The sequence below is a fragment of the Parambassis ranga genome, chromosome 13 (genome assembly GCF_900634625.1).
Source record: "Parambassis ranga chromosome 13, fParRan2.1, whole genome shotgun sequence".
Taxonomy (NCBI): domain Eukaryota; kingdom Metazoa; phylum Chordata; class Actinopteri; family Ambassidae; genus Parambassis; species Parambassis ranga.
The window spans coordinates 8,625,878-8,637,276 of record NC_041033.1 but is presented as its reverse complement, the minus strand read 5'-3'; the positions used below and the strand labels follow the sequence as shown (position 1 = coordinate 8,637,276).

The following is an 11,399-nucleotide window of genomic DNA, read 5'->3' as shown; positions in this document are numbered from 1 at the left end:
TTAAAAACAAAACCGGTAAAAAGAAAAACTACATTAGCATCATCTTGCAGTCTCACTTAATCAGGTAAGCCTTATACACACATTTCACTGACCTGAGTATGAATTAATAACATGAGATAGTGAAGGGCAATAAAACCCAATACACTACAAAAAATTAGGATGCAAAACAGAACTTTAAATAAATGACTGGCATGGACCGAGAGGCAGCGGGGGCAGACGATGACTCACAGGCCGGACACCTGGCTATTGACCTTGGAACGGAAAAGACAGGAAGAGCACTTCAATGGATGGTACCCCATCAAAGGTAGAGGAAGGACAACTGTAGATATGCCCTTGTGGATGGAAGAGGGTAATGTTAGCATCGCTGTCACTGAGGATGAAGCTGACAGGTGTGAAGACAGACACCTAAACTAAATGGGCCTATGGGCTAGTGGTCTACATTTAAATGAGACATGATGGGTGCAAATGGAAAACCAAAAGAGACAACTGAGAAAGAAGAACATGGAGATTTGTGAATACTGATTATGAGAAGAAGTCTGAATACTCAATTATTAGCATGCAGCTTATACAGCAGATAAATGGGCACGTTTGTCAAGTCAAGGTAGCAGGGGCTGACATAGCCTGGCATGGTGTTAGCTGGTTGTATAGCTAGTCATTTAGCATGCTGATACCTGGTAAAAACATAATAGATAATTTGAGTTTTATTTAACATCTGTAATTGAAGATGGCAGATTTGAGATTTTTTGGCAAACTCGAGTGTTAATGGCTTAAAGCCACCATTTAAAGCTGCAATGCCAGAGCCCTATTATAAAGTGTGAAACCCTGAAGTACTTATTAACTGCCTTCATTATTATTAGAATATTGGTTATCTACCTTACATTTATTAACATTAACCTTGTGTAGGCTATTACATCACATCAAAGCACAACGCTAAGGTGCAAATTTAAAGTAAAGTCGAGCGCAGTGGCAGGTGACAAAAGCAGAAAACATTTGGCTTTTTCATTCTCAAGTGTGCATGTAAACATTAGTTTTGTTTTTGCCGTCTAAGTTAGGATTTCAAAACGGATATGAGCTGAACAGAAGGCACACAGATTCTTTATGTACTGAATAACATTTGGCTCAAACAAACTGAATCTCTGAGGCATGAATTTCCATTAAGTGCACTATATGAAGGAACCCCAGAGAGACAATGGCAGACACTCTGTTCGTCATTTGACTATATGATCCTCGCAGTACACTGGTCCTGTGACACAAAGCACAGAAGAAGCATGCAGTGGATTCCTCCACAGTGGACATCAGTAAATCCCTTATACTTCACTACATGTAACTCTGCAGCTACCGACAAAGACAGTTCACTGTAGCTCATGAAAACCCCTATTTGGTGAACCTTGAAAGAAAATCACAAGGGGCCCAATATATGTAATGTGTGGTGAGCCATTTTGAATAACACTGAGAGCCATTTAAATATTGCAGGGTTTACTGAAAAAGCAATCACTTCTATTGGAAAGAAAACTAAACAATCCCCATTGTTCAGATTTAAGACATAAATAAATGTTTTTTTTTTCCAGTAGCCACATATTCATCTCAATCTATGCTTCACATTTTTTCTTAGATGGAATGCTTTAAAATTAAAATGACACACTACATACTTGAGGTGCCAGACATGATATCACAGGCAGGTTTTTTTTCATTGTTTTTGCAAATAGAAACAAAGGATTGGTGCAAATACACAATCTAACACAGTTCCCCCCACTTCATTTTTTTTGATTAATGCATATCTTTGGTGAATGCAATTCACACTTTATATTCCAAACCAGAAATTGCTTCAGAAATCAGATGAGGTTCCAAAATAGAAATGCGGCAGTACCCACAGGTGACGACACCTGTTATGTGCAAATGAAGTGACGCGAACACTATAAGCAACACAGAAAAGTTCTAATTCCCAATTAATTTTTACCTCATTAAATTAGCATCATACGTTGGTATTGGTAAACTAGGTAAACTATTTAGTTTAAAGCATATATAAGCAAGCATTTATTTACACTGCCAGGGATAGAATTATTGTTGACAAGATTAATGCTGAAGCAATTAAACAAAAGTAGTGTAAATAGAGAGAAAAAATTATGAGGATGTTAAAAGCATTTTCTTGTAAAGCACATTATTATAAGTAGTGACACATACTCAATCAGCTGCTATCAACAAGGAGGAGGGTAAGTCAACATAAGGCCCTTTGAGAAGTATTGACACCACCTTCCGCTGTCACATGCAACAGCAAAGGAGCTCAGGGGAGGAGACTTCTAATAAACAGCTACAGTGCCAAAAAGACGTTTCACTCAGAGACAAATTTGACACACATCAGATTAAAAAATCTTACTGACAGCAGTCTAACTGACAAAAGCTGTGTGATGAGCAGGTGGGACATCTGTTTGCATCAAACAGGTGAGATATAATGGAGGGCTAGTTCAGTTGATGTACATCAAGACAGGTACATCAAATGACAGTATAAGAAGAAGAGATAAAAGTAGTGGTGATGAGCTGTAAAAACAAAATGCTCATTAAAATGAAAATGTGAGAGATTAAACAATGAATCTGAATTGCGTCAGTAACAACAGAGAGAGAATGTCATGTGTAATGAGATAAAACTGCTGATGGTAACCAACAAAAAGCAGCCACTAATACTTTTACATGCAACACACAGTCATTGTCCTAGGAGTGGCAATGTCATAGGAAAAAAAATTCAGCATTTGTATTAAAAATCTAAAGCTCATCCTCATAAAACTAAAGAAAAAATGTGCACAGCTCTTTATTAAAAAAGTCTCTGGTATGGTGCCAGGGAAATTGTTTCATGAAAGCACCAATATCTATTACTGTAGCACAGAAATGTAAAAAAATAAAACCAATTGGATATACAAAAAAAGACCTGAAAAATTAAATGTGGACTGAATTCATCAATTTGACATTTCATGCATTGTGCTCCAAAGACCAACCAGTCCTGCAGTAACTCATTGTTGTCCTGGCAAAAATGAGTTAAAACAACATTAAGAAGAAAAAAAGGACCTGTATGAGGCAGGTTTACATGCTATGAAAGGGCTGCTTTGGCTTTGTTTTTTGGAGATACCGTATTTCATCTTAAATTTGCAAAATCCGATTTAACGTGAGGTGACTGAAGAAAACATGATGTTTATAGATGTGTGTGAATGTATTTATAAGTCTAACAACATGCAGGGAGGGATAACGTGGAGGAGCGAAACAAAGGTGACAAAAAGAGAACATGGATTCATATGAAACACCTTGACACGGGTAAGGAGGCTTCAGGTATACTTGAATAGCAACCATCTGTGTGACGTCATGTTCTGTAACACTACACCGATCAGCTGCTACTCCCTGTTCTCCTGTCCATCTTTAACTTATGCTTAAACATGCCTGACTGAAGAAATAACCATTCTATGCTCAAGCGTCTTGAAAGTTGGCCATCAATTCATGATAAAAAAATAATAATAGTTTAAGGAATCCCTATTTAGTCTATTTGATATGATTGTTTTGACTGAACAATAATATCCCATCTGTGTACAGGGCGAAAGCTGTAATTTGCATTCAAAATACATGGATAGATGTATTACCATAAATTGTCTGACAGCTCATCCTAGTAATCTTCCAATTTGATTACACTCATAATAGAAGTAATTTAAAGAACAGATGAAGTAAGTAGTGCAAGGAATGCTTCGGGCAGTAAAAGAACACCCTTAAAAATGGAGCATTTAATGGAGTTCTGTACGCCTACCTAGGCTGGCGTTGTTTCAAGCGCACGTGGGTTACTACAATATACTGTATGTGCTTCCTTCTGTGACAGTTAAACACAGTCATTACAAGTGGGAAACCATAGCTTCTGGGTAGAGCTCCTCTCACACACCCATGGTTTCCTGAGCAATATGAGTGTCAAAATGAAAAAAAGAATATTTGAGGGGTTTTGTTAGATCCCAGTGATTTTCTGACTCTCGTTCATTCAGACTCCTTTTTGTCATGTCTATTACAATTCTACGCTGTCTCTTTCTGCAGCCTTCTCTGTCATGCATGTTTAAATCTACATTACATACTTGCCTCAGCTGAAAAGGGGGATTTTTCATTCCTTTGCCTTTTGGAGCTTTTGTTTGATAAATCTAATCAGTCTCAGTCTTCATTTGTTAGCCAATAGTATAAAGGATGCTGCATGTAATAGAAATGTACAAAAGACCATAATTTGGATTTTTTTGGTTTTTGTTTTTTAAATTGAGGTCAGTCGATACAGATTTTTATGTTACAAGATTCAATGTGCTGTATTTAGACACCCAGAGAAGAGATTTTCACATGCACAAAGTCACCATCTTAGTATTATGCATAAGAGAAAAAGGTGTTTTCTCCAGGAAGACTGGTATCTGTTTACAAGAATCTACGCAAGACCAGAAAGACTTTTCCCTATATTCATGACCTAGTCAGACTTTATAAAGAAGTCAACATGACAGGATGGCAAGGAAAGCACGAAGAAGACAGAAAGAATGCACATAATGACAGGTGACGTAAAACTTTACTTCAAAGTTTTGTCACTGTACTAATTTAAATATATAAGAAAATGTCACTATTTTGTTAAATTGAAATCATTTAGCACAAAGGATGCATTATGAATCTCTGGTCTGTGTCTTCAGCAGTGCACAAGCCTGTGTGGGTTCTATTGCTGTGGCCCTATCTCCTTACTGGAAGCATCCCACTAGACTGTAAAGAAGAGCAGGGCAGCTTCTCCCGCTGCCCCTCCATCTCCCAGGAGAAACTTCTAGACCGAGTCATTCATCATGCTGAGCTCATCTACCGGGTCTCGGAAGAATCATGTTCTTTGTTTGTAAGTAACATTACCTAAAAATGAGCCTTGTTAAAAATCTATTTTACAGTTCAGCAGACCTATTTGTATGCTCTTGTAAAAACATAGATTTAGTTATGTGTGTTGTAAAGCCTCTTAAGAAACTAAAATACTTCTAACTAGGAGCATCACATTATTTTACTGTGACAAGAAGGAGAGGATTCTAAAAAATACCTGCAGAGTGAAAACTGAGGCTATATATAGGATATATTTTTGAAATCGGGGGTGAAAAAAGCATTTTTTTTTTTAAAGCAAAGCTGTAGAAACAAACCTCAGGCAAAGTCTAGTACTACAATTCCAAAGAATTTCAGAAGTCTAATATTACTTTTTACTGTGCCCAGAGACCAATGTTTTCTTACTGGTCAATGCCAAAAAAAAGAATTACTCATCGGTTGCAGTCTTGGTAGTAAGCCCCACATTTCCAAAAGTAGACAGTGACTTTTTGTTGGCCTTTTCAATGTAACACCAGACCAGAAGCACTGACACTTGATACTCTGTGTTATTTGCTTTTGATTCCAACATGATCATCGCCCCGCTGCCAGGCTTCAAAGTTATCTGCTATCTCTCTTCTAAGCCAAAGATATTTTATTAAAGAAACAGGGGGTAATATGGATGTGATAATGATATACTGCTACAGTGAAAGCACAGGTTTTACAGCCTGTTGAATCCCCTTCAGTTTGTGGCTCAAGAGTGCAATTGGTCTTTGAAATGTGATGATGTGGGTCTTGTTACTGAGAAAAACCTGCAGATGAGAACATGCTGGAGAACAAAATGTCTCTCTGCTGTGATAGACAGAATACAGACAATAGTGTATCCATTTTAACTAGAACTGCTGAAACCTGTGAAATTGTAAACAAATGTGTCTGACAACAGTAATTGTGGTATTCAATATTAAAAAATAAAAATTCCCTTCCGATAGGAGGAGATGTTTGTCCCATTCCCTCTGCGGCTCCAGAGTAACCAGGCTGGCTATGCATGCATCACCAAAGCTTTACCCATCCCCAGCTCCAAAAGTGAAATCCAACAAATATCTGTAAGCACACATCGCTACTAAGTTATTGTGTTATTATTTGTGTGTGTGTACTTCCGTTTATGAATACAGGGACTCCTATGTGCATGAAGAAAGGTTTAAAGTGATTTTAAAGTATTAAAGCATACATGGCTTGTATATTTATGTAAGTGCAAATAATTGTGTTTGTGTTTAAAAGGAACTACGCAAGTGTATGTGTGTGTGTGTGTGTGTATGTGTGTGTGTGTACACATGTTACAGAGTGCTGTTAATACATTGGCTGCCACTGTATGGTGCATTCAAGGTCTTTTTTAAAGACACAGCCCTTTCTTAGTACAAATAATGACAAAAGAGCTGTATGTGACATAACCAGAAGAGACATCCATGCAGGAGCGATGGAAGAAAAACCATTTTGTGCAACTAAACTCTTTAGACAATCATTAGCAATATGCTGGTTATGTTTGTTCTTTGTTTAGTGCAAACGTGAGTCTTCATCGCAGCATTATAGTGCAGTCTTTGTACTGTTACCTGCTGCTGGCCTTGGTCAGCTGCTGAAATGTACTGTTCATTAATTATACTGAAAGAAAATTTCTAACACAAATTCAGAAGGGCAGAGCCTTTTAGAACCAAGGTCAGCATGGTTAGTAGGAAGGAAACTATAGAGTCACTTCACAAAAGGCCTTTGAAGGGTGATTTGACTGTTCTACATTTACCCTGCTTCAACTAATAAGGGCCTTGGCAGCAATTTCTTTAACCCTCATGCATTGTTCGCAAACACTACCCTAATGTGTTGTTCGGGGACAAAAACGTCCCCTAACTTTAACGGTTTTAAAAATATATTAGATAAATATTTTTTTGAAATTTTTTTGCATAGACCTTTTAATTAACTTCAGTTCTAATCAACAGTAGTGAAAAAATCATTTTCCCCCAGGATTTTAACCCTTTAATCACCAATTTTATGAGGGGTGGTGCTGAAAATTGAAAAAAAAAAACACAAAATGGCTCATTTTTAATAGAAAAGGTGAATGTGGACTGGATTCTTTTGAACCTTTATTACAGTCTTGGTCATGTCAAACATCAGTAAAAAAATTGACTTGATTGCATTATTAGTTTTTGCACAGCACTGGATTTTCTTTTTTTCTCCCTAATGTGTTGTTCGGGGACAAAAACGTCCCCTAACTTTAACGGTTTTAAAAATATATTAGATAAATATATTTTTGAAATTTTTTTGCATAGACCTTTTCATTAACTTCAGTTCTAATCAACAGTAGTGAAAAAATCATTTTCCCCCAGGATTTTAACCCTTTAATCACCAATTTTATAAGGGGTGGTGCTGAAAATTGAAAAAAAAAACACACAAAATGGCTCATTTTTAATAGAAAAGGTGAATGTGGACTGGATTCTTTTGAACCTTTATTACAGTCTTGGTCATGTCAAACATCAGTAAAAAAATTGACTTTATTGCATTATTAGTTTTTGCACAGCACTGGATTTTCTTTTTTTCTCCCTAATGTGTTGTTCGGGGACAAAAACGTCCCCTAACTTTAACGGTTTTAAAAATATATTAGATAAATATATTTTTGAATTTTTTTTGCATAGACCTTTTCATTAACTTCAGTTCTAATCAACAGTAGTGAAAAAATCATTTTCCCCCAGGATTTTAACCCTTTAATCACCAATTTTATAAGGGGTGGTGCTGAAGATTGAAAAAAAAACACACAAAATGGCTCATTTTTAATAGAAAAGGTGAATGTGGACTGGATTCTTTTGAACCTTTATTACAGTCTTGGTCATGTCAAACATCAGTAAAAAAATTGACTTGATTGCATTATTAGTTTTTGCACAGCACTGGATTTTCTTTTTTTCTCCCTAATGTGTTGTTCGGGGACAAAAACGTCCCCTAACTTTAACGGTTTTAAAAATATATTAGATAAATATTTTTTTGAAATTTTTTTGCATAGACCTTTTCATTAACTTCAGTTCTAATCAACAGTAGTGAAAAAAATCATTTTCCCCCAGGATTTTAACCCTTTAATCACCAATTTTATAAGGGGTGGTGCTGAAAATTGAAAAAAAAAACACACAAAATGGCTCATTTTTAATAGAAAAGGTGAATGTGGACTGGATTCTTTTGAACCTTTATTACAGTCTTGGTCATGTCAAACATCAGTAAAAAAATTGACTTTATTGCATTATTAGTTTTTGCACAGCACTGGATTTTCTTTTTTTCTCCCATTTTGTCCCATAGACTTACATTATAAACACACTTTTTTTGACTGCACAGCCATGGCACTACATAATCATGCATTCTTGATTGTTGGTGGTTTACCCTGTTGGTAGGAGGTAAAATTTGTGATTTTTACAGTTAACAACTTAATTACCATATTAACCCTTTACCTGCAGGCCTGTGCTCATGTAGTGTAGTTTCTGGCTTGTATATGGAGTTATAGGGAGTATTTTAGCACATAATTGTGTGTCTACACACTGTGTGTGTATGTTAGAGAGGAAGAGAGCCATTTGCACACTGATCTTGTTGTCTGTGAGTACACACAACCACAGAGTCTTCATAGTAAACAAAAACAAAGAAAGTGTTGCTATGCACGTGTGGCCCTTTGATGTCTACAGGTGCAGACTAAACAAAACAAAAAGGCAAGTGGTCTTACATGTGACCTTGTGGTCATTTGATGGTGAGAAGAGCAGAAAGCAACATGAAGAGAGGATTCACTTGTGCACAATCTCTGGAAATGATTGTGCAGCCTGGCTCTATGAAGGGCCAGGCTGTGAAGCTGTGAAGGCTGCACAAGTAGATCCGTCACTTGTTCACAAGCGAATCCTTCATTCGTTCACAAGTGAATCCTTCACTCATGCACAGGTGAATCCTCTCTTCATGCTGCTTGCTGCTCTTGTCACCATTAAATGACCAGGAGGATGCATGCAAGTCCACTAGTGTTTTTGTTTTGTTTAGTCTGAACCTCTCAGCATCAAAGGGCCCGGCACTTACTTTTAGGGCTGCAACAAATTTACTTTACTTTACTTTACTAAACTACTTTTAATACTAATTTTAGTAGGGGACTAAACTGTAGATTAGATTTGGTTAGTCAATGATTATTTATTATGTTATCAAGTTATCTATCTATGGTGTCTATTTAGTAACATGCACATGTACGTATGGTCGTGTGGAGCGCAACACACCATGGAAAAGGGGCACTTAGACCTCACTTAGACTAATTCAGTGATCTCAACTGAGACACTAACCTAAAAGTAAAGTCACTCTACTGGAGGACGTGTTTTCCGAAAGCTAAAAAAAAAAAAAAAAACAGCTATTTTACCCATCCACAACTTCAGACGCCAGAACTCCTGGATGTTTTCATTTTACATGCTTATGCATTGCCGTTGTACGTCTGAATTAGGTACACTTCACTTACTTAGTAACTTTATTTTCCTGACTTTCCTTCCCTGACAGTGTGCAAATGGCTCTCTTCCTCTCTAACATACACACACAGTGTGTAGACACACAATTATGTGCTAAAATACTCCCTATAACTCCATATACTTAAGCCAGAAACTACAGTACATGAGCACAGGCCTGCAGGTAAAGGGTTAATATGGTAATTAAGTTGTTAACTGTAAAAATCACAAATGTTACCTCCTACCAACAGGGTAAACCACCAACAATCAAGAATGCATGATTATTTAGTGCCATGGCTGTGCAGTCAAAAAAAGTGTGTTTATAATGTAAGTCTATGGGACAAAATGGGAGAAAAAAAGAAAATCCAGTGCTGTGCAAAAACTAATAATGCAATAAAGTCAATTTTTTTACTGATGTTTGACATGACCAAGACTATAATAAAGGTTAAAAAGAATCCAGTCCACATTCACCTTTTCTATTAAAAATGAGCCATTTTGTGTGTTTTTTTTTCAATTTTCAGCACCACCCCTTATAAAATTGGTGATTAAAGGGTTAAAATCCTGGGGGAAAATGATTTTTTCACTACTGTTGATTAGAACTGAAGTTAATTAAAAGGTCTATGCAAAAAAATTTCAAAAAAATATTTATCTAATATATTTTTAAAACCGTTAAAGTTAGGGGACGTTTTTGTCCCCGAACAACACATTAGGGGGTAAAATTTGCCCACAGTGTACCGTTGACCTATGAAAAATTTTAAAATCATATTAACAAAATTTATGTAAAATTAAGCTTATTGAGGAAAAATGATTCAATTTGTCCACATATTGACAAAGTTATGGCCAAAATAAACAGAAAAATTTCTCTCAGAGGACAAAAATGTCCCGAACAACGCATGAGGGTTAAGGACTTATTTTTAGCAATATTGAAACTGCTGGTTAAAAGTTATGTCATCTCATAATAGTAAATGTGATCTTTGAAACTGCATGTACTGCAATGTCCTTCTTTATTTTAGTAATTTATCCTCTGCCCTTTCTCTTGGAATATTGCCGGCTCTGCAGTTTAATGGCCATTTGTATGACGGTCATTTTCACTTGCTTTAGAGTCTATTCTGCTCAGGGGGATTTTAAAAGAGGCTCAACTGGCATTTCAGCCTACTTTTTTATTGCTGAATGTTTTGTAGTTGATGAGCCCTTGAACTAAAGCCATACACTATAATTAAGTTCTTCGTTTTTTTCACCACTTCTGTTAATAATTATCTTTTAAAAAAGAAGACCTGATTGTTATGTATTACATAAATCTGTTCATCTGTAGCTTGTATTTTTTATATTGATTATTCAGTTCTCTTTATATACTGTATACTGTGCCCTGCAGGACAAATGGTTGCTCCACTCTGTGCTCATACTGGTCCAGTCATGGATCGAGCCTTTGGTCTATCTACAGACAACACTGGATCGCTATGATCACGCTCCAGACATGTTGCTTAACAAGACCAAGTGGGTGTCTGAGAAACTGATCAGTCTGGAACAAGGGGTGGTAGTCCTCATCAAGAAGGTGGGTCAAATTATTTCTAGATGATAACCCAAACGAATTAGGAATTTTACCCGTACGTGTATTTACCCATGTGGCCCTATGCAGATGCTCGATGAGGGCATGATGGCCACAACCTTCAGTGAACAAGCCCTGGTCCAGTATGATGTGCAGCCAGAGATGCTGGAGTCGGTTATGAGAGACTACAACTTACTCAACTGCTTCAAGAAAGATGCCCATAAGATGGAGACTTTCCTCAAGCTTCTCAAGTGTCGTCAAACTGACAAATACAACTGTGCATAAAACATAAGCTGCAGCTTTTAAATAATGCAGTATTGAGCTTTAAATGAATTCCTTGTGTTAAAGCTATGACCATGCCTTGGGCGCTTCAGCCTTGCTTGTAATGCACTACATTCCTTATTGATTGTTTTGGAACACCTTCACACAAAAATAAGTAGGTGTAATGCTGTGCCCTTTCTTCGACATACTGCATGTTATATATAGTTATATTTTTTTTTCTTTTCTTGCTTAGTTGTTATTTTAACCTGACAAATGCAGCAGAGGGC

The 11,399-nt window shown here is 36.7% G+C and overlaps 1 protein-coding gene across 1 annotated transcript; it reads left to right on the top strand.

The window, feature by feature from the left end:
• Positions 1–4,532: 4,532 nt before the first annotated feature.
• Positions 4,533–11,136, top strand: smtla (somatolactin alpha). The gene is made up of 5 exons (XM_028419374.1): positions 4,533–4,548; positions 4,680–4,870; positions 5,808–5,921; positions 10,678–10,857; positions 10,942–11,136. The coding sequence occupies exons 1-5, from the start codon at positions 4,533–4,535 to the stop codon at positions 11,134–11,136; spliced, it is 696 nt and encodes a 231-aa protein (XP_028275175.1).
• The last annotated feature ends 263 nt before the right edge of the window (positions 11,137–11,399 follow it).

What these genes read in the sequence shown, in the direction of transcription:
- smtla (XM_028419374.1), top strand. An exon ending in GTGAAATCCAACAAATATCT is followed by an intron (nt 5,922 to 10,677) that starts GTAAGCACACAT and finishes TGTGCCCTGCAG; the next exon opens with GACAAATGGTTGCTCCACTC. An exon ending in TGGTAGTCCTCATCAAGAAG is followed by an intron (nt 10,858 to 10,941) that starts GTGGGTCAAATT and finishes GGCCCTATGCAG; the next exon opens with ATGCTCGATGAGGGCATGAT.